At 45.4% G+C, this 21,061-nt stretch overlaps 1 protein-coding gene across 4 annotated transcripts in view; it reads left to right on the top strand.

Annotated features, from left to right (window-relative positions):
• Nucleotides 1-21,061, top strand: part of ADD2 (adducin 2) — a 101,271-nt gene that overhangs the window by 47,515 nt on the left and 32,695 nt on the right. For 2 of the 4 annotated variants that reach the window (XM_030310789.1, XM_030310786.1), the window contains exons 1-4: nt 5,905-6,009; nt 9,677-9,794; nt 15,292-15,506; nt 17,264-17,402. In XM_030310789.1, coding sequence (XP_030166649.1) covers nt 15,324-15,506; nt 17,264-17,402 — 322 coding nt within the window. In that variant the 5' untranslated portion in view covers nt 5,905-6,009; nt 9,677-9,794; nt 15,292-15,323. Of the gene's footprint in view, nt 1-5,903; nt 6,010-9,676; nt 9,795-15,291; nt 15,507-17,263; nt 17,403-21,061 lie in introns of those variants that run through there. The other 2 variants (XM_030310790.1, XM_030310787.1) reach the window with 2 other exon arrangements.

Here is a 21,061-nt window from a genome sequence, read left to right as displayed (position 1 = left end):
ATTTGTTTACTAACCACATGTAAAAACCTTATTTAATTTGCTTTAAATGCCCTTGTTTTGAGTGGCGAGAAGTAGGCTCTCCCATGTGTTAGCTCTCCTTATACCTTTCGTGATTTTCTGCCTTAGTTTGCAGTCCTTTGCCACTTTTATTTTTCCCAGACTGAAAATCTCACCCCTTTCTTTTGAATTCTAGGCTTACCTGCCAGGAAGGGCCAGAAGTCCTTTATTCCCAAGACACAAGCATGTCAGATGGCTGGGCATAGCTTTTAGTACCCATAATAAATAGCCAGGTCAAGGGGGTCAGGGAATTAGCTGGAGAAATCTGTTACCAGTCCAGGCATTCTCATCACTGATGCAAGGAGCATTGTAACAGCACTGGAATCTCTAGATCACCTGCTCAGATGGAAGAGTGGAACCCACCATTTAAAGCTGCCTATCAGCCAAAAATCTACCTATGTCTTTAGTACAGAAATTCGGCAGCAAACATAATCTGCCTAATTTTATTAAGCTCAGTTTCACAAATGGATTGACATTCCCTTGAGAACATTTGATAGGGCAGTGAGCCCAGATGTATGCTTGCTGGCAAGATGGAATCCAGACTGACTGCAATTTTAAAAATTCAATTGTTACAGTGTCAATAGACCACAGGAAAAATGATTTTTAAAAAAATTTTTTTTCAACGTTTTATTTATTTTTGGGACAGAGAGAGACAAAGCATGAGCGGGGGAGGGGGCAGAGAGAGAGGGAGACACAGAATCGGAAACAGGCTCCAGGCTCCGAGCCATCAGCCCAGAGCCTGACGCGGGGCTCGAACTCACGGACCGCGAGATCGTGACCTGGCTGAAGTCGGACGCTTAACCGACTGCGCCACCCAGGCGCCCCCAGGAAAAATGATTTAATAGTAGCATCTAACATTTATTGAGCCCATATTATTTACCAGGCCCTGTGCTTTCATATATTATCTCAAATAATCCTCTGAGGAGGTGCTGTTCCTCTCCCCATTGTACAGATCAAGAAACGGAGGCCTAGAGAAATTAATTAATTTGTCCAAGTACACACAGCTAGAAAGATGCAGAGGCAGGATTTGATCCAAGGCCTCAGTGCTTTTCAGAGCCTGGATTCTTACCCACAAGGCTGTAGTGTGGAGCCAACTACCTAGTGTGAGTAATGTGAGATAGCTTTGGACTTCTACTCCCCTAACCCTCTCAGGAGTTCTTAATTTCCCTTCCATTTCTGGAAGAAATGTATTCTCAAATCTGTCTATTCCCAGTATTGAGAAAATGCAGGGCAGATCTCAATGGCAGATCAGGGAGGGTTCTGAAAGAGGATATAGGAGATGGGAACTAGAATTTATTGAGCACCTACTATGTGCTAGTCCCTCTGGAGAATACTTCCAGCCAGGGTGGTTTTCATCCACTTAGCAAATCAGAAACCCAGGTAGTGGATCCATCTCCATTTTTGTCTCACATTTTAAGCTTTGCTTTGGCTTTCTCATCATAGGACGACAAGTGTCATAATGTCATAATACGTTATGACATTATGCTCCTGTCTCACAGAGGGGGAAGATGCCTCCTTGGGAGACGGGGATGTGCATGGAGCAAAACATGTTCGGCAGCCAGGCACATCAGCCTGCCTTGCAATTGTGGATATTGGGGCACTGCCTGGTGGAAGCAGGACTGACAGCCAACAAACTTAGTTGCTGGTAAATCCCCAAATCCAGGTTCATGGGCCTCTCCTGAAGCCTCATGGCCTCTTTCTCTTGTCTCCATCCCTTGGCTTCCTGACCCAGTGGGTGACCTGCCATCCACATGTGAAAAGCGGTTCCAAAGTTGGTGACCTAACTTCTAAGTTGTGTTTCCATACTTCGTCAGTTCTAAAGCACACATTTTCCCCACATGTCAGCATTTTGAAATTGGGATGTGTCCTCCAGTTAATGATGACTTACAATTATAACTGATAATGGTTTTCCTTTCCTAGTAATACTTGAAATAATGGCGTGTCAGTCAATGATGTCTTAGATTTGAAGAAATAAAATGATGCCAATGTTTATTTTTACCCCTCACTATCAAATCAATATCTGGGCTTGTATCTTTCTGCCTTCACTTCTGAGGCCTGAATCAAAAGTCTTCCTTATGCTGGCCTGTGTGATTGATTTCCAGAAAACATGTGGTTTCCTGATCATCTTTTGCTAGAAGCTATTTTTCCTGTACATTAGAGGACTTGAGTTCATCTTATTTGAGAATAAAGTGAACGAAAAAACAATTAGAAGTGTCTTGAGAAAAGACACTTCAGAGGAACATAAGTGATCTGGGAGACTCAAAAGTGCTTGCTTCTTGTAATAATCTGCTATAGGAATCACAAGAAAAATGTCAGAAAATGATTTGGTTTTCTTAATGTAGTTCAAAAAGACATGGCTTCTAAGAAATAGGAGAGGATAGGCACAGGAGTGAACAGCTTAGGAGGAAAGGGGCGGAGGTGAAAATGGAGATGAAGGAAAGTATGCAACAGACAAAATGCCCCATATTCTAATTAAAACCATACTAGTTCTGCTGAATTAACACCAGTGAAGTTGGAAATCCTGACAAACTGTCAGAATACAAGGGAAGTGTCAATAATAAAACTAATGAGGGGAAAAATGAAAAAATGTAGAGAACAGAGATTCAGTATATGGATAATTGGTGATCCTGAAAGAGACATTAGGATTCAGTTAATAGAAGACTATCTTGAGCTAAAAAAAAAAAAAAAAAAAAAAGGTGTGAAGATGTTGTTCAGGGTAGGCTGTCTGCTGTAACAGCAACCTCAGAATCTCCAATCAGATGCTCAATGGACTGCTTTTAGCGACACTGTGGTTCCTTCCATTTGGCAGCTGCATTATCCCCCAAGGGTACCAGAATGTCTACTGGATCCTCTGCATCCAGCAGGGAGGCAAGAAAGGAGAAAGTGTAGACAAGACACTTCTCTCTCTCTTTTTTAACGTTTATTTATTTTTGAGAGGGAGAGACGGAGACACATAATCTGAAGCAGGCTCCAGGCTCTGAGCTGACAACACAGAGCCTGATGCAGGGCTCGAACTCATAGACCACGAGATCATTATCTGAGCCAAAGTCAGACGCTTAACCAACTGAGCCACCCAAGTGCCCCTGCTTTTTTTTTTTAACTTAAAAAATTGTAAATCCAAGTCAGTTAATATACAGTGCAATAATGATTTCAGGAGTAGAATCTAGTGATTCATCACTTACATATAACACCCAGTGCTCATCCCAACAAGAACCCATTTCTGCTCTTAATTGCCTGGGCTATAGGTGAGGCACATCACTTCTGCTTATATCCCATTGACTTACATCCCATATGGCCCTTGCCAGATAGATGGAAAGGGGGGCTGGGAACTTGAGTGCCCAGGAAGAAGAGGAAGTAGGTTTGGTGAGCACATGGCATTGTCTCTGATGCAAGTACACATACAGATATACAGAGAAGTTGAAATAGTTCCTCCCTTAATACCTTCACAATAAAATCTAAACCATACAGAATAATAGCGAGGATCACAGAGAGGACAGCAAAGCCACACAGCATGCCTCCTAATTTTTCCGTCTTTGTCCTGACACTTTGTGACAGCCTGAACCTCACCTCTCAGGCTTTTGGGATGTCTCCACATGGATATTCTAGAGGCCAGTAGAGTTCTCCATGTGAGCCTTTAGACCCTCTGCCCTTTAACACTTCTTCACCATCCCTTCTTCCTGGGGCTACAAAGTCTTCTCGCCGGGGTTGTGAAGTTTTAGTTTCTTTAGTCTGGAGAGAGGAGAGATGGTGTCAGATCCCCTTCTAGTCCTAGGTGCAAGGTGTTCTTATAATTTTCTCTTATGCCCAGTTAGTGAGGAAAACCCTCCCAACACCACCAATGGAAAAAACAAGACAATTCTGGCTTTAATGTGCTAAAAGAGCATTTATTTTCATCTCTGTGGCTGTAGAACTTTATTAGACATAGAAGGGCACATCACCCAATAGCTGTTTTCTGGATTTCCTGGCTGGAGGTGGGGCTGGGGGCAAGGATAGTCCTGCCACATGATTCAATGAGTTACATTTTACTTTCCTATTGAAGAACACATGCTCTCAGATTAGGCCAAAAAAAGCAGAACCAAATGTTTTATGTTTGAACTTGACAGAGGTGAAGCTTTTCAAAATATAGCCCCATTGGTCTTAGGTATAGTCTTGCCAGAAGCCAAAGGTAGACAAGATGACTGCTTAAAAGTATCTGTGACTGGATTCTAGGACAGCCTGAGGTGTGGAACAGTGAATCAGAGGACATGTCAGTTCAATTAGACAGTCTTTTTGATGAGCTTTTATCCACAGAGTGTGCAAGTTTGGCTGACCTTTTCACTGAAGGGACTATTTGAAGGCTGAACCCAGCCTTCCTGCTAGTTCAGCATTGTCTCTGCATCACCAGGAATTCCTGAATCCCCCTTTCTTTCCTCTTCATTGAAGGCATGAAGTCCACATGTTTTTGTGATTGGTGGCAGACATCTGACAAGTGGATTAAAGCTTAATGCTGGAGACCCAAGGTGGGGACCTCCCTGGAACTCCATGGTTCATGAGGATCCACTAGAGCACTGGCCCCCTAGTATTGCAATGATTGCTTTATGAACTGTCCCTGCCTCAACTACATTGTGGGCCTTTTGAGCGCAGGGATTGGGAATCATATCCTTTGGTGTCACCATGCCAGAAATAGGAAACAAAATGATCCTTTAAGGGCCTGGCTTCTTTGAAGAATATGAAGCCTGGGCCTTGGGCTTTTGCTATTTGCTGTTTTCCATTCCCCACCTTCCTACCAGGACCCTTGCATGTGTTCATCTTCATTTGGAGGAGGGGAGGGAATCATGGCGAAGTGAAAAGAGAGACCAGGTTCTGGAACCAGATGGGTTCAAACTATCCTCTGCCCTTCAATAGCTCTGTAGCCCTGATCAGGCCACCCCATTTCCTGGAGCCTCAATTTCCTCACCTGAAATCCAGGAAGATAAGCCCTTCACTGCAGTGTCAATGAGAAGGGCCCAGCACAACTGTGCCTATTTGGCTTTAATAGCCCGAATTCTGTTGATTGAATAATGTCTTCCTTCAATATCTAACTCAGAACTTCGGTCCATATATATACATATATATATATATATATATATATATATATATATATACATATATACATATATATATATATATATATAAAATATGAGAGAGATCGTCATTTCAGAGGTGGTCTGAAAGTATGTGTTCAATGCTTGTTATTCTATCTATCTACATTTGTATTCACATTTTTCACTATGACTGTAGGCCTCTAGCAGGCAGGGGCCAAATCTCATTTCTTTTGGAAATCTTTCCTCTCATGCCCAATTTCAGTTCATGCTCATTCTTGGGCACCAATAGGTACTGAACAAATAATTGTGCTTGTCTAGCGAGGGGCAATGGGACTGATTTCAAGCGGTGAGAAAAAATACTGGGTCCATTCATTCCACAGCAGCACAATTTCTAGATGATAGAAGAATGGAAAAAAGTGCCTACCAACCATTAGGTCTGGGGCCCTTTACTAAAGGGCTTTTAAAATTCACTGGACTTTGCTAGGAAAAGATGCATCAGGGATGCTCAGAAATGAGCACTTCTTAGACCTGTAGCAGGAGATTAAAGGGTTCTTCCAGCCAAGGGGGTTTCCAGAGATGGATAGAGAGAGACTTTACCATTTCTCTCCTTCCTCCTTCTCCTCTTCTTCTTTTAAACTATTTTTGTCCTAAATGGTCACAGCAGTTGATACCTAATGTAAAACTTGGGAAATTCAGAACCGTATGAAGAAGCTGATGATAAGCTTCACCCATAATCCCACCATGGAGAGCTGCGAGCTTTCTCTTTATCTGAACAGACCAGGCAGGGTGTGGTCCAGCCCCTTGTTCAGCAGTCTCCATTTACTTAGCAAAGTAACCGCAGCAAAGCCATGACCGGCTCCTCCCTCCCTTCTGGAAGTCTCAAGGATCGGTGAGCTTGGGTTCTGACTTGGTCTAAGGCTTGGAGCAAATGGTGTGCTGTGGGGCTGGGGGCCTAGGGCTTTCCAGGGCTGGGACCACCCCAGGGGAGTCCATGCCCATGGTGGTGATGGGGGTAGCTGGAAGTGATTGCTTGCAGCATCTTTCCATTTTGGGCCCAGGGTGCTCAGACTGTCTGTTCCTGTTTGATACCTCCCGCTGAAGGGGCAGGAGACAGGCACCCACCTCTCTTAGGTGCACATGGAGCTCAAACAGCTTCTAACAAAAGGTCAGACAACTTGGGCATCTGTTACTTTCCTTCTAGACCTTCTGTTCCTTTTAGAGCAGTTAAGAATGACCCATAGAAATGTGGTTTTATACTCGAGTGATTACAAACACCTGGTGTTCGGTGGGACAGTGAGGAAAATAACTTGTGACAGAGAGCATCTTTCGTGATTTGCAGTCCCCAGCTGCTCTGCTAGGAGGATGAAACCCCAGGCAGAGTCTTTGCCGAGTAGGGGTCAAGGGTGTGAGGATACAAACTGGGGATACTGAGAGGGAGCCTCAGGGCTCCCCTGAGCACAGAATCAAGGGTCCTGGGATGGGGGCAGGAGAAGGGCTGCTAGAGGGCAGAGGTGAGAGAGACAGATAAGGGGGCAGGGCTGAATTGTGGAGAGCCAAGGGGATTGTGGCTGGTGGTATGTGGTGCATATTGCTTTCTCCTCTGTCTCCCCATAATCAGTGTTATAATGTGGAATTGGATTTGTTAAAGAGTTGTGGTCAATTGCTAGAATTCTGCCTCAAAATAGGTAGGAAGATTGGCTGCCAGAGGGGGCCCAGCCATTTGGGTTGTACAACAAAAGAACATTTTGTTTTAAAGGAGGTGATCTGGGCACTAGGGAGCCTGCCATATGTGCTTCCGTTAACACTCAGCACCTTACCATGAAATAGGCTGCTTAGGGCTCTGTTTCCCCACACTGTCCATGAGCTCCCCTAGGGCCTAGAGCCTCTCTCACCTCTGGCACCCCAGGACCTGGACAGTGCTGCTTTGCCGAACTGGCTGAACTTCCAAAGTACTGTTAATTGAGTTTTGGTTCAACTAACATTCATTCAGCATCTGACTGGCACCACGTCTTGTGGCAACATGGGAAAAAGAGAAATGCCAAAGACACAGGCCCTGCCTGCTGAGGAGCTCATGGTAATAGTCTGTTGCTGTCAGATTGTAAGTGGAACAAAAGAGGTGAGGAAAGATGATGGGAGAGCCTAAGGGATAGGGGTGTGGCGGGGAGGCTTCCTGGAGGAAAGGACAAAGAGCTGAAGAGGAGAGCTGAAGGGAGAAGGCAAAGAGGAAAGAGTTCTCCAGGGAGAGATCAGCACGGACAAAGGCATAGAGTTGGGAACCAGCCTGGTGCCTTCTAGGTCCTGGGCACAGCCTCCGAGCACCCATGAGAGGCAGGGAGGGTGGGGGCAGGCACTGAGAGATTCATGGGGCTTTGTGTGCTGGCTAAAAGCCTGGATCTTATCATCTCTCTTCAGAGAGTTGTCAGACCGGGGTCCCTTGAGGTCCATTCAGGGTGGCAGCCCTGCCCCAATTGCTAGACCCTTCTGAGTGGCCCTGGCATCACACCTTTTTCTCATTAAGACTTGTTCATATGGTGCCTGTCCCGGCCCTGCTCAGCCTGACTGTACAGTCAGAGATCTGATAGTTTTGGTACCGCAGGGGAATATTTTGCAATATTTGCCTATGATATCTTTCAGGCCTATTTTCATTTTAATCAGGGGATAATACTACAACCTATGGAATGAAACTCTAATAGTGGAATTTCAACACCAACAGAGATTAGGATGGAAATTATTATTTTCAGGGTCCACTTATCTGGGGGAAAGATGTCTGTCTTCTTACATGAATGACACAGGTCACTTCTGGGGGCAAAATATTAGTTTTCTCAGTGGATACAATTAATAGCTCAGACTCTGAAAATCCAAATCTTAGCAGGTTATGGCCACTAAAGTATACCTCATATCTCATACCCTGTGGCATGGGCTGCTGGGGATGGGGAAGAAGCTTGTGCTTTGGATAAGACAATTTACGAGGCTGCAAGATTGGTCCTTATGGGACATCAATGGCCACCTGTAAAAGAATAGCAAAGGAGCACCTGGGTGGCTCAGTCAATTAAGCATTTGACTCTTGGTTTTGGATCAGGTCATGATCTCATGGTTAGTGGGTTCAAGCCCCGCATCAGGCTCCGTACTGACAGTGTGGAGCCTGCTTGGGATTCTCTGTATCCCTTTCTCCCTGCCCCTCCCCTGCTCTCTCCCTCCCCCTCTCTCTCTCTCTCTCAAAAATAAACAAACTTAAAAAAAAAAAAAAAGAATAGCATCCAGAGTTGTCAGCGAGCCCTGCCCTAGAGCTAGACAGCCCTGGAAGGGAGGGTCCCTTCCATGTTGGTAGATGTTGGACAGAAGCAGCATCAGGTGGTGGCCATGGCCCTGTTCTGCCTAAAAATAAAACTAGTGGGAAGAGGACCCCAGCTGGCAGTTGGACGTGCAGAGCATAGAGAATAGGTTATGGAAGCAACTGCCAGGTCCCTAACTAGAGCCGTGAGCGTCAAGACTGGGCTCATAGGCCATCACAGTACTGAATTGCTGAGCCCAGGGTACCCCAGCCGGGCTGAGAAGGAAGCTGTGCCTCAGCGGGCATGCAGTGTCCCGGACTCCCTCAGGCACACAGTAACTACCAAGATGCAATCTCCCTGTCCCTCAGTGGTAAGTCAAGTCTTCCCAGATGCTCTGCTGTGGGCAGTACTGGGTCAGGGATGGAGCTGAGCTGGCCAGTGAGGCAGGACAGTCAGGGACTGGGCCTGGGGCCATGGTGGGAATAGGAGTTGGTGTCTGGGATGCTGCCATCTCTGGGGGAGACAAGCATCCTTGCTCTGAGCAACAAGTGAACAAGTGAACATTGCCCGAGTGAAAATGGAAAACTACGTGTTTTTTGAAGACCTTGATCCCCAGGATTTTTGGAGTAGTAACTCATCCTTGTTTGTAAGACTTTCAAAACTTTCCATTCCTCCTTCAGGGGTATTTCATGACAGTTCCCCAGGTATCAGCTGGGGGCTTCTCTTCCCCTTGAATTCTCAGTGAAATTGTCTTGAATCCACCAATTCATAGCCTGTGCACCTCCAAAACCCTTCCACTTTCCTGGGGTGTGATATTCTTCAGGTTTCTCCTGCTTCTTTGGCTGTGCCCAAAATTTTCTCATACCCATGTCTGTGAGTTGAGTAGCTGTTAGTGAAGTATTGGGGGGTGTGAGGAAGGGGTCATATGCCTTCCAGCCTAGCAGCCCGTGATCCCTCTGGGCTCATTCGGGAGTTCCACGGTGTCCCTCCACTGTGTAGAGCAACTTCTCTCCCCTGTTCCTTGAAGCCAACACTCAGCAAAGAGATTTTCCAATTCCTCTCTTTGAAAGGAGTTTTGATCCCATTTGTCAAGATAATGAAGATTTCTTTACTTCTTTTCATAGGTATAATTTGCTTTTAAACTAAAATTTCATTTCTACTTCATTTTAAAGAATTTCTTAACAGTCCTTAAAATAAATCAGCACCTAATGGTGCTACAAAAACAGGATGAGGAGTCCTGGTGGTGCAGACAAGACCCTGATATTTGTTGTTTGTGTTTTTCAGCTTCCACCCAGATGTTTGAAATCCTGTAGATGTGATTGGAGTCCCTGAGAACGAAGCAGGGTGCACGGGCCGAGCACTGAGAAGCAGCAGCCTGGGACAAGGCTGGTCCAGCCTCCCGGTAATTTGTCAGCAGTTTTGGGTGGTTACAGGGAGTGAGGCAGGCTTTTTGGTTGAGGTCATCTCACCAGGATGAGCTTCCAGTTTCTCAAGTCATTGCCATGAACTCCCCCAGTCCTGCTGACTCGAGAGCTCCCATGAACTCTGAAGGACTTTAGTGGTCATTAGTGCAATCCCCTTGGAAGAGGCAGAAGCCCCTCTACAGAATCCTGTAGTCACGGAGCTCCAAGGAGAGAGACACCACCTGACAAAGCAGCCTGTCCCATCTTCCTGTTCCTGAGGAGCTCCTGCTGGTACAAAGTTTCCCCTTGTACCCTCAGCTAAAATCTGCCCACCTAATTCTGGCCCTGGAGTCTCTAAGGAATCAGTTTCCTCCCTCTTCCACATGGCAGCCTAACAGACATCTGGGGACAACTGGGGTGGAGGAATGCAGGATCTGGAGCCAGAGACAGTCCTGGTTGAAATCCTGACCTCACTGTTATCTGTGTGATCTCAGGCAAGTTAGTTAACCTCTCTGCAATTCACTTTCTTTATCTGTAAAACTGTGACAATAACATCTGTCCTATGGAAGCATCCTGGGAATGAAAATGAATCATAAATAGAAGTTACCTGGTGCTGTCCTGTCACCAATTCTCTGATGCAAATGGGGTGTCCTACAGTTCAGCTCAATTCTGACACTACACTGAGTTAAAGGGCACACAGGTTAACTACCACAAGTAAAGGGCAAGGTCAGCAATAAAATTGCCCACACTTGAGGCACCTTGGTGGCTCAGTTAGTTAAGCATTTGACTTCGGTTCAGGTCATGGTCTCACGGTTCTTGAGTTCAAGCCCTGCCGTCGGGCTCTCTGCTGTCAGCACAGAGCCTGCCTCAGATCCTCTGTCTCCCTCTCTCTCTGCCCTTCCTCTGCCACTGTACTTCTGACTTACTTGGGTATAAATTTGAGGGTTCCCACGCTCCCTCTTTAGTCTCTAATTCACTGTAACAACTCACAGAACTCACTATAATTGTGATTACAGTTTTACTATAAAGTATTCAACTCAGGAACAGTGAAATAGAAGTGATGCATAAGGCAGAACATGGGGAGGGTGGGGGATTGGTGCAGAGCATCCGTGCCCCCTCCTTGTAGAATCTGGGTGTCTCACCATCCCAGCATACCAATCAGGAAGCTCCTCTAAGCCTTGCTGTCCAGAGATTTTTAATGGGGGGCACCACTGGGGACGGGGGCTTTATTAGTACTAGGCATAGTTGTTTAAATCATCTGCCACTTGATTGAACTCCATCTCCTTCCCCTCCTGTCCTCCATGGTTGGGAATGGGGCTGAAGTTCCAACCCTCTAATCATGTGCTTGGTCCTTCTTGCTGGCCAGTCCCTCCCTTGAAACATCTAAGGGCCAGCCATAAGTCACCTCATTAGCATAAATTCAGGTTTGATGAGATGGACTCATTATGAATAACAAAAGACCCTCTTCATGTTTTTTGGATATTTTAGAAATCTCAAGGCTTTTTGAAGCTCTGTGCCAGGAACTGGGGACAAAGGCCAGATACATTCTTTATGATGTCACACCTGGCCCAACAAGCGCTTGCCTCTGATGGTCACCATCCTGCTTTTGTGATCTCCAGGTTGACATGTTCCCACTCTCTGGTCAGAGAACGACTCAATCTCATCAGTCTTTTTCTGGATGTTCTTTTTGTTAATATAGCTCAAGATTGAGTTAGTTTTTTGGACTACAACATATAATTACAGTACTTGATATGCACCTGTTTACAGTTGAATCATAAGCCTCTCATTACTTGAGTTCCTAATGCTGTAATGATTCTAGCCCCAAACAACACATAATAAGAGCAAATGCTTAAGAGCACTCGATATACACCAGGTGCTATTTTAAGTTCTTTACATACATTAACTCATCTAGATCCTCAAAACAGCCTGAGGAGGTGGGTAAATAGTTCCAATCCCCATTTTGTATATGGGGAAACTGAGGCACGGAGAGGTTAGGTAACTTGCCCAACAAGATCACATAGCTAATAAGTGGCACAGTTAAGATTGGAACTCATCATGTTCTTATTCCAGAGTCCATGCTTAAAAAAAAAAAAAAAAAAGATTTTAATTTTAAGTAATCTCTACACCCAATGTGGGGCTCAAACTTATAACTCCAAGATCAAGAGTCACCTACTCCAACTGAGCCAGCCAGGCGCCCCTAGAGTCCCTGATTTTAACCACTAAGCCACACTGCACGTAAATTTGGTCACCTATGTAACATTTTAGAAGGAAAAGAAGGAGCACAAAAGAATGCCTCTGGTTCACAAAGTCAAAGTGTGGTTTTCTCTGCCCCCTGTTGTCATGGTGAGGGAGTCAGGGCTTCCATTTTCTAACCCAGTCCCATTGGAGCATCTCTGGAGTAACCTTCTGGGATGGGCTCTGAGAAGTGAAAGCAGGGTTGGGGGCATGGTGATATGGGTTCCTGTCCAGCAGAACCTGAACTTTTTTGTTCCTCATGCTTCAGGGAGGATAATGCTACTTCAAGCCTTCACAGACCCATTCCTGGGAATGCAGCCACTCCAAGGGGAAGGAAAGAGAGTCAGCCTCTGGTGGGACCTGGAGTCATAAGGAACACAGGGAGCTCATCCCCATGTGCACATCCATTGTACTCATTAGAAGGCTGCTTGTTTTTAAAATAACATCAAAAACTGGGGCTACAAAAATGCCGAAGAGAATTACAAAGGGTGGGGCAGTGCCTCTGGAAAAATGTCTGCAGTGCTGTCTGCCCAGGAGAGTCTGGGTGGCGACTGCGTGTGTGCACAGCTCTGATGCACTCCCATTGTCTTTGTCCTTGCAGTCCCTTTTCTTACTGCCCAAGTTGCAGGGATGAGGCTGTCTGAGAGCGTGGTGGAGGTGAAGTATTCTTAACTCAACCTATGCTCAAGGGATTGACTTGAACCTACAAGGCAAATGTCAATAGGTCATGTGTATTCTTTGCAGATGTTTCTCTTCTGGCATCTGGCTTGAGGGAGAGGCCCCAGGGGGAAGGGGAGAATATGAGGATGCACGAGGAAGGTCTCTTGCTCCGGAAATCCAGATCCTCCATCCTTCTGCTTTTCTATACGAATCTGTCTCTCTCCATATGGTGTACAGCTGGAAGGAGCTCCAGAGTTCATTCTGTTCACTACCTCATTTAGAGACGGACAAGAGGAGACCCCAAGAGGGAAATTACTACTTGCCCAAGCCTATGCAGCTAGAGAATGACGGGGGGGGGGGGGGGGATACTGCAGACTCTGGCTTCTAGTCCATAGCTAATCCCACCAGAAACATCCATGATGGACTCAATCACTTTCTCTACTTAAATGAAGAATCTGGCTTGAATGTTACTCAGCACAACATCAGCCACTCTAGCACTCTGCCAAATCCGTTACAAATCTTTCTTTAGAGAATGCTTTTTGTTTTTTTTGGGTGTTTTTGTTGCCACTTCCAGAAGATGCCTTCCCCATACTCCATCCCTTGCAGGCAAATAGCTCATCTACAGGACTGGTAGGCATGATGCTGGTTGGGGGGAGATCTGATGAGGGCATTTATAAGGAAATGATTAATTAGTGAAAGAATTAAGAGGAGATGTCATGGTTTGGCAAACTTGTAAAAGCAGGTTGTGGTGGCATTTAGAGCACTCTTGCTGTCCCAGGTCAAGTGTATGGTGGCAGGTGGTGACTGGGCTTGGGGGATGGAACGTGGATAGTCATGGGAAGTGGCACCTGGAAATAGTGTTAGAAGATGAGGCTTTGTGCCATCTTTGGCTGGCATACTAAATGGCCAACACCTGGGATGGATACCTTCCATTACATGGTACAACTATTAACATCTAGCCAGTGGTATTTCAACCTGGCTGCCTATTGGAATCACCCAGGGAGCTTTTAAAAATCCTGATGTCCAGGTCACACCGCAGACTAATAACATGAAAATCCTTGATATCAGTATTTTTTCAAGTTTCCCAGCAGATTTCAACATGCACCCAAGTTTAAGAACCACTGCTTTAGGCCACAGGTTCAGGCAATAAGCTAAGGGACTCTGCATATGTTCCCTCCCTTAACTTTGCCATTTGCTATTCCCCAAAAGGGGAAAAAGAAGGAAAGAAGGAAGGAAGGAAGGAAGGAAGGAAGGAAGGAAGGAAGGAAGGAAGGAAGGAATGGAAGGAGGGAGGGAAGGAAGGGAGGGAGGAAGGGAGGGAGGGAGGGAGGGAGGGAGGAAGGAAGGAAGGAAGGAAGGAAGGAAGGAAGGAAGGAAGGAAGGGAAAAAATGGAACGAAGGTAGGAAGGAAAAATGAAAGAAGAGGGAGAGGAAGAAAGATCACCTGAGTGTTCTGGGCTGATGGGGTGAATTCCCACTTTACCTATTACCTAATGCTTCATCCTGTCTGCCCCACTCAGAAACTATAAGGTGGAGGGTAGAGGCCTGACAGAAGATGGAAGAAGTCACATACAGCTCACCGACAACAAGAATATGCTTTACTAGCTGTCAGCAAGGCTTCTTGTGTAATGAGCTGCTGGCTGTCATGAAGGTCAAGGTTTGGGCTAACAGAATGGGCCAAAGGGAAAGAAGAGATCAGGATGAGGAGGCAGGAGTGCTCTGAGGGAACAAGAGAGCATTCCACCTCCTCATGGAATGCAAATGTGAGCCCATGGAGGTAAAGTGAGGGAGGGGCAGGTTAAGGATGAAAGCCAGTGTCCTGATCCCCTGTAATGCTCTTTTGTTGGCATCTCTCTACTCGTGTTCAGAAGCTAATTCTTGCTCAGTTAAGGCCCTCTTGCTGAGAAGGGGATCACACAACAGGGAGAAGGCTAGAGCTCTGTAAGGCTGGCCTGAGTGTTGAAGGGGCATAACCTTGATTTGAAGGCCTAGTGGTGCTGACACACAAAGGGAGACTGCTGTGGCCAAAGTCCCACAGCTGGGAGGTAGAGGCTGGAACTGCAGAGTCTGCTTCTTCAGAAGGGCTCCAATATAGTAAGAGAAGACATTCCTATATTTGCCCTCAGACCTTAGGAAAAAAAAGCATGCTTAAAAAGGGGTCCCAGTCCAACTCTCCTAAGGCTGCCCTAGTCCTCATTCCTGGGATCAGGTCTAGATATAGTACTTTAGTAAGTACTAACTCCCAATATATAGGTTTACACTATATAGATATGCATCATAGAAATGCTCCAAAAGATGTTCAGGTCATACACTGGATTCCAAACTGTCCACTTCCACCGGGGTGTTGCTGTTTAAGCGGGGCAGGTTAGTGAGGGAAGGGTGGTAGACGCCTGAGCCTCTGCCATATTTTCGCTTGGTCCGATGATGTGTTAGCGCCCCCTATAGATAGGCAGCTGCCGGCGCACTGCAGTCCAAACCGCTGCTTGGCTTACACCCTACTGGAAATAGCCACCTCCAGCGTGTGAATACAACCGAATCCAGCCCCTCTGTTTTAGAAAACTGTACTACGACTGGGAGCACCCTCTTCTCTTCTCTTTGTAGGTTTCCAAGAGTGGATCGTACCCACCAGGAGAATGAGTGAAGAGACCGTCCCAGAGGCTGCCTCCCCCCCGCCCCCGCAGGGGCAGCAGTACTTCGACCGCTTTTCTGAGGACGACCCCGAATACTTGCGCCTTCGCGGTCGCGCAGCGGACCTGCGACAGGACTTCAACCTGATGGAGCAGAAGAAGCGCGTCACCATGATCCTGCAGAGCCCGGTGAGGGAGGTCCGCCCCAGGCGGGTGGGAGAGGAGAAGGAGGAGGGAGGGGAGAGGGGAACTCGTATTCATTTGGGTGAACCTGAAAGCTATAGAACTCCTACTTGCTCAGCGTCTTAGCAATTTTAAGCCCGTTGACGGGCCTGGCCCTGGATTTAATTCTCTCCCTAGTCACTGGTGGATGGCAAAACCTGGTTTATGTGCAGATGGCTTGGCTTGGTACTGGGAGGAGGTGGGTATGAAAGACAGGAGCCCTGCCTCAGTTTCCAGTCTTCCACCAAAGCTGTAACACTGAACTAACAGGCATATTTGTATAAACCAGAGGCCAGCAGGGGGCGCCATGTGGAAGGCTCAGGCCTCCCATTTTTGAACAGCACAAAGAACTCACTGTCAGGGCAAGAAGGTTGACACGTATGGGGCAGAGGTGAAGAGGGTCTGGAAGCCCCAGGAGGTGGAGAGAGTGGAGGGTACAGAGAGATATGGGCCGGGCAAGAGAGGGCAAGTCACGATCACCCTACCATGGCCCCAGACTTGAGGTCAGTTGGTACCTGCATGGCATGGACACAGAACTCATCCTTCCACAAGTGGTGCATTGAGAAGAACAAAGCATGGACCTAATGGACCACTGAGTGGGAGGCTGATGCAGGTTGGGCAGGGTGGGGGGTGGGGGCAGCAGAGCATTGTGGAGTGGGAGGGTGAGGGCACAAGAGCTGCGAGGTCCTCAGGAAACAGCGCATGATCCTAAGGCTTGGGAAGCTCAGGATGGAGCTGGCATCTCCAGGTGCCTGCTGGGATGGGGGTCTGCCCCAGTCCCCACGGGGTTTGGAGGGCCAGGACATGTAGTGGGCTGTGTGGGACCCTGGTTGAGAGCACACAGTGAATGCTCAGACCTCACAGAGGAGCATTGAGGTAATGATCCTGAGGTTTGGGTGACAGGTGTCTACGTGAGGAGCCTGGAGGAATATGGCAGGTACTAAAAGCATTGAGATGATGGAAAAACTCCAACTTGTGACTAGGAGAGATGGCAGGTGTGGTAGGAGTGGCAGAGTTAGTACCAACCCAAGTTTTGGGGCCTGAATGGATAGGACTCTATTCCCAGGCAAGAAATGAGGACATGAGGAGGTCACGTTTCTTCTGTCCTTTTATAGATTCACCAATGCCTATTTCCTCCTGCGTGTTCCCTGCTGCCACCTGGTGGACAGGCATGTCTTAGTTATGGTCTGAAAAGCCAGGCTTAGAGTCATAGGACATCAGAAATGGAAGCTACAGGGAGGACAGCAAATCCTTCCATATATGAGGAAACTGAGGCCTAGAAGAGCCATAGGCATGCCTACTGGACAGGGACAATAGCACACTTTTTCATTCAGTTCTGCTTTTTAAAATGTCTCAATTACTAAAGTGAAGCCACCTTAGTCTGATGGTGGTGGGTAGGGGAAGTCCAGATGGGTGATGGGGAGTGTGTCTTGACTGTCACTTAGACCCAGGAAGGACCTGGAATCTGGATTACGTTTCATAGGGCAAAGGGAACACAGCAGGGGACATCTCCTTTTTGCTTCCCAAACAGCAGTTTGTCCGGGGTGGGGGGGGGGGTCTCCTGAGGTACCTGTGGAACCCCCAGTGTTTTCTGGGGCCCGAGGATCCCATGTGTGGCCCTGGCCTAGTTGAGCCAGGGGATAGGGGTGGGCACTTGGAAGAGGGGCCCTCAGTCTCCTGCATGAGACACACTGGGGGGACCAGCGCCTTGGGGCCTGCTTCAGTCTTTCAGGGAGGAGCTGGAAGGCCTCATCCAGGAGCAGATGAAGAAGGGGAACAATTCCTCCAACATCTGGGCCCTGCGGCAGATCGCGGACTTCATGGCCAGCACCTCCCACGCAGTCTTCCCAACATCTTCCATGAGTATGTGGGGAGCTGGGGAGCTGCCAGGAGCAGAGGTGGAGGAAGTGGGGCGGGGAAGAGAGGGTTGGTTGCCAGGCTACGGAGTGAGTGGTGCAACTGGGTTCGCAGACCTGGGGGACCAGCCAAAGAGGTACCTGGCTCTGCTTCTGAGACTGCTGGATTTAAAGACCCACAGAAGAATTCTTCCTGATGCCCAGAAATAGAATGGGGAGGATGACTTACAGGAAAACCTTTTTCTCGTTCTGCTGGGGGAGGGGACGGGATGACATGTGTCACTGCTGTGAGAGGCAGGGCAGCCTCTATGTGACTCTTCCAGTCCCCCTCATAAGTGGATTAGCATGAAGGGAAGCGTTTTGCAGCTCAAAGTCCCTTACATGGCCTCTACTTGAGCGACCAGGAGTGGGGAGTGAGGATTCTGCTCCCTTACTCTAGTTACAGGTGCAGAACCGAAGAAAAATCCTTGTGTTCTAGCAGCAGGCCCTGACTCAGGCTGCTCTTTCCTCAGTCTCCTGGAGCCACTCCCTTGCAGATGGGGTCATGGGGATGAGAGGAGGCCACTGAAGCCAGTGTCTCAGTCTCACACTGGACAGACCAACCTGACTCCCTAGACAAGAGCCACAAACATCCAGAGCTGGGCATGAAACCATTTTCCTAGTCTCTGAAGCTCTGCCCACAACCTTTAAGAAACAAACATTAAAAAATACTTGGGGCACTTGAATGGCTCAGTTAGTTAATTGTCCGACTTCAGCTCAGGTCATGATCTTGCAGTTCATGAGTTCGAGTCCCGCATCGGGCTCTGTGCTGACAGCTCAGAGCCTGGAGCCTGCTTTGGATTCTGTGTCTCCCTCTCTCTGTGGCCCTCCCCCACTCACACTTTGTCTCTCTTTCCTTCAAAAATCAATAAACATTAAAAGAAAATAAAAAAATACTTCCCCTCAACAACATAAATACAGGAATATGACTGAAAATTAGGAAAATAATTCAAGAAAGAGAAGTAAAAATCACTGTACTGTGTTCTTACAACCAAGAAATGACTATTATCAATATTTTGGTGTATATCCTTCCAGCCTTTTTCTCTTAACATAGATAAATTAAGAAAACAAAAATGGAATCACATTATATATGCAAATTTGATAGCTTAACATATCTTGACTAATTTTTCACATAATAAAACATGGTTCTGTAATACAATGTTTGGTGGAGGTATGCATATTCTGTGGCATGGCTGAGTATGCCATAGTTCATTTAACCAATTTCCTATTTTTGGACTTTTAGGTTGTTTACAATTTTTTGCTGTTGTGAACAACAATGCAATAAATTCTTCAATTTATTCTATGACTATTTTCTAAAGACAGATTGCTGGAAGTAGAATTGCTGGATTAAAGAATTTGCATGTTTTGAAGATGTTAATGCATAATGCCAAATTTCCCTGGAGAAAGAAAGAACCAATTTACATTCCCACAAAAAATGCAGTCATGCCCATTTCCTGCACCTTGATCTGTGCATAGTATGTATTATGCCATTCGTTTCATCTTTTTGATTTGATAGGCAATAAATAGCACTTTGTGTTTTAATGTGCATTTACTTAATTACTAATGAGGTTGGATATATTTTCATATACATACTGGGATGATTTTCTTTTTGTAGTAAATTGTAGTACAATTGAGAATTGTATCACATTCTGAATCCGTCGGTACTTTCCTTTGTGTGTTCTGCTTTTGATTACACACTCAGAAACGCCTTTCCCATGTTTTATCATCTCATGGGACAAATACCCTTAATTATTTATTTGTCATATCCTCAACTATTTGTGCCAGTTTATTCTTAAAAATAACTTTAGAATTTGTCATGTTCCACACCACCCCCCCCCCGCCACCCTCCGCCAATCTACCTCAAAAATTCCCTTTTGGGATTTTGGTTGGGATTGTATTGAATGGATTCATTTGGTGAAGAATTTATAAATTTACAATTTTATATTAGAATATAAGTTCCACAGGAGAAAAGATATTTGTATCCTTTGTTCACTGCTGTACCCTAGAGTAGTGTCCTGGACTTAGAAAAGTAGCTGTCACAGAGTAGGTGTTTTAAAAATATTTGCATGAATGAATTTCAAGTCTGTTCAGAGATGATGTATGTCTTCTGTTTATTTGCTTTTTTTTTTTTTTTTTTTACCTCTTTTAATGTCCATCAGAGAAGGTTAGTAGTTCTTTTCATATAGTCCCTACTAATTTCTTATTAAGTTTATCTTGGAAATTTTATGTAACTTTGTTATTTTAAATGATTTTTTTCTCCACTCACTTTTCTTTCTGGTTATAGCTGTCACCAGTAGCTTCTTACCAGAAGCTTACCAGTACCAGAAAAGTAGCTTCTTGTTGAACTCTTAAATTCTAATAGTTTCTCAGTTAATTCTCTTGGGTTTTGTATATTTAAAAAAAATCCCATGACCTGCAAATAATGTTCATTTTGAATCCTTCATTTCAACATTTACCCTTTGTTTTCTTTTTCCAGTTTTCTCACTGTATTCATTAGAACTCTCAGAACGATGTTTAAAAATAGATTAGAGAATAATCATTCTTGTCTTGTTTCTGACTTTAATAGAAACCCTTTACCCGAAGAGTTGAGTTTGTGATCATGTTGAGGAAATCTCTTCTTATTCTAGTTCAATATGGGTTCTTCTCAGAAATGGATGCTGAGTTTATAAAATGCATTTTGGGCATTTATTGACTTTCCTTTCTTTGAACTAGTGATGTGATGAATTATATTAATAGATTTCTGAATATTGAAGTATTTTTTCGTTCCTGAAATCAATCATTCCTGGTCTTGATGCATTCTTCTGAAAATATTCTTCTAGATTTGATTTGCTAGACTTATTGAGGATTTTGCATATTCATACATGAGATTGGTCAGAAATTCCCTTTTTGTGCAGTCCTCATTTAGTATTGGTATTAAGGCTATAGTTTCATAAGATAAATCAGGTGATCCCTGTACTTTTCTTTGTCCTGATGGCATTTATTTATTTATTTGTTTTTATTTTAGAGGGGAGGAGAGGGGCTGAGGGGGAGACAATCTTAAGCAGGCTCCACACTCAGTGTGGAGCTGGACATGGGGCTTGATCCCGGGACTCTGGGATCATGACCAGAGCTGAAATCAAGAGTTGGATGCTCAACCAACTGAGTCACACAGATGCCCCTGTCCTGATGGAATTTAAATAAGATAGGAAGTCTCTCCTCCTTGGAGATTTATTATTCACTGGTAAAGCCATCCAGATAGGCGACATTTTTGATAACATTTTGTTTTCTCAGTTTTATCTAGGGTCTTTAAAAAACTTATTTTGCTATGTCCTGAGTAAATTTTGGCCATATATTTTAAAGAAATGATTCATTTCATAGAGAGTCTCAAAATTATTAGAGTGATGTACCATCTTTCTACCATTTAAACTTTCAGTTGTGGACGAGATGACATCCCATTCTCATTTCTGGTGTTGTGTATTCCCCCTGTCTTTTTACAGCCAATCCAGATGTTGGTTTATTCGTATATCTTGCATAAGCCAATTCTTGGATCTATGTATTTGTTCTACTAATTTTCGAGTTTCCCAATTCATTGATTTTGTTTTTCTATTCATTAATTATTTTCCAAAAGTTTTCTTTGGTTTATTTTGA

This window comes from Lynx canadensis, chromosome A3 (assembly GCF_007474595.2).
Source record: "Lynx canadensis isolate LIC74 chromosome A3, mLynCan4.pri.v2, whole genome shotgun sequence".
NCBI classification, from domain to species: Eukaryota; Metazoa; Chordata; class Mammalia; order Carnivora; family Felidae; genus Lynx; species Lynx canadensis.
The sequence above is the reverse complement of the archived record's forward strand: the minus strand, read 5'-3'. Positions and strand labels throughout refer to the sequence as shown.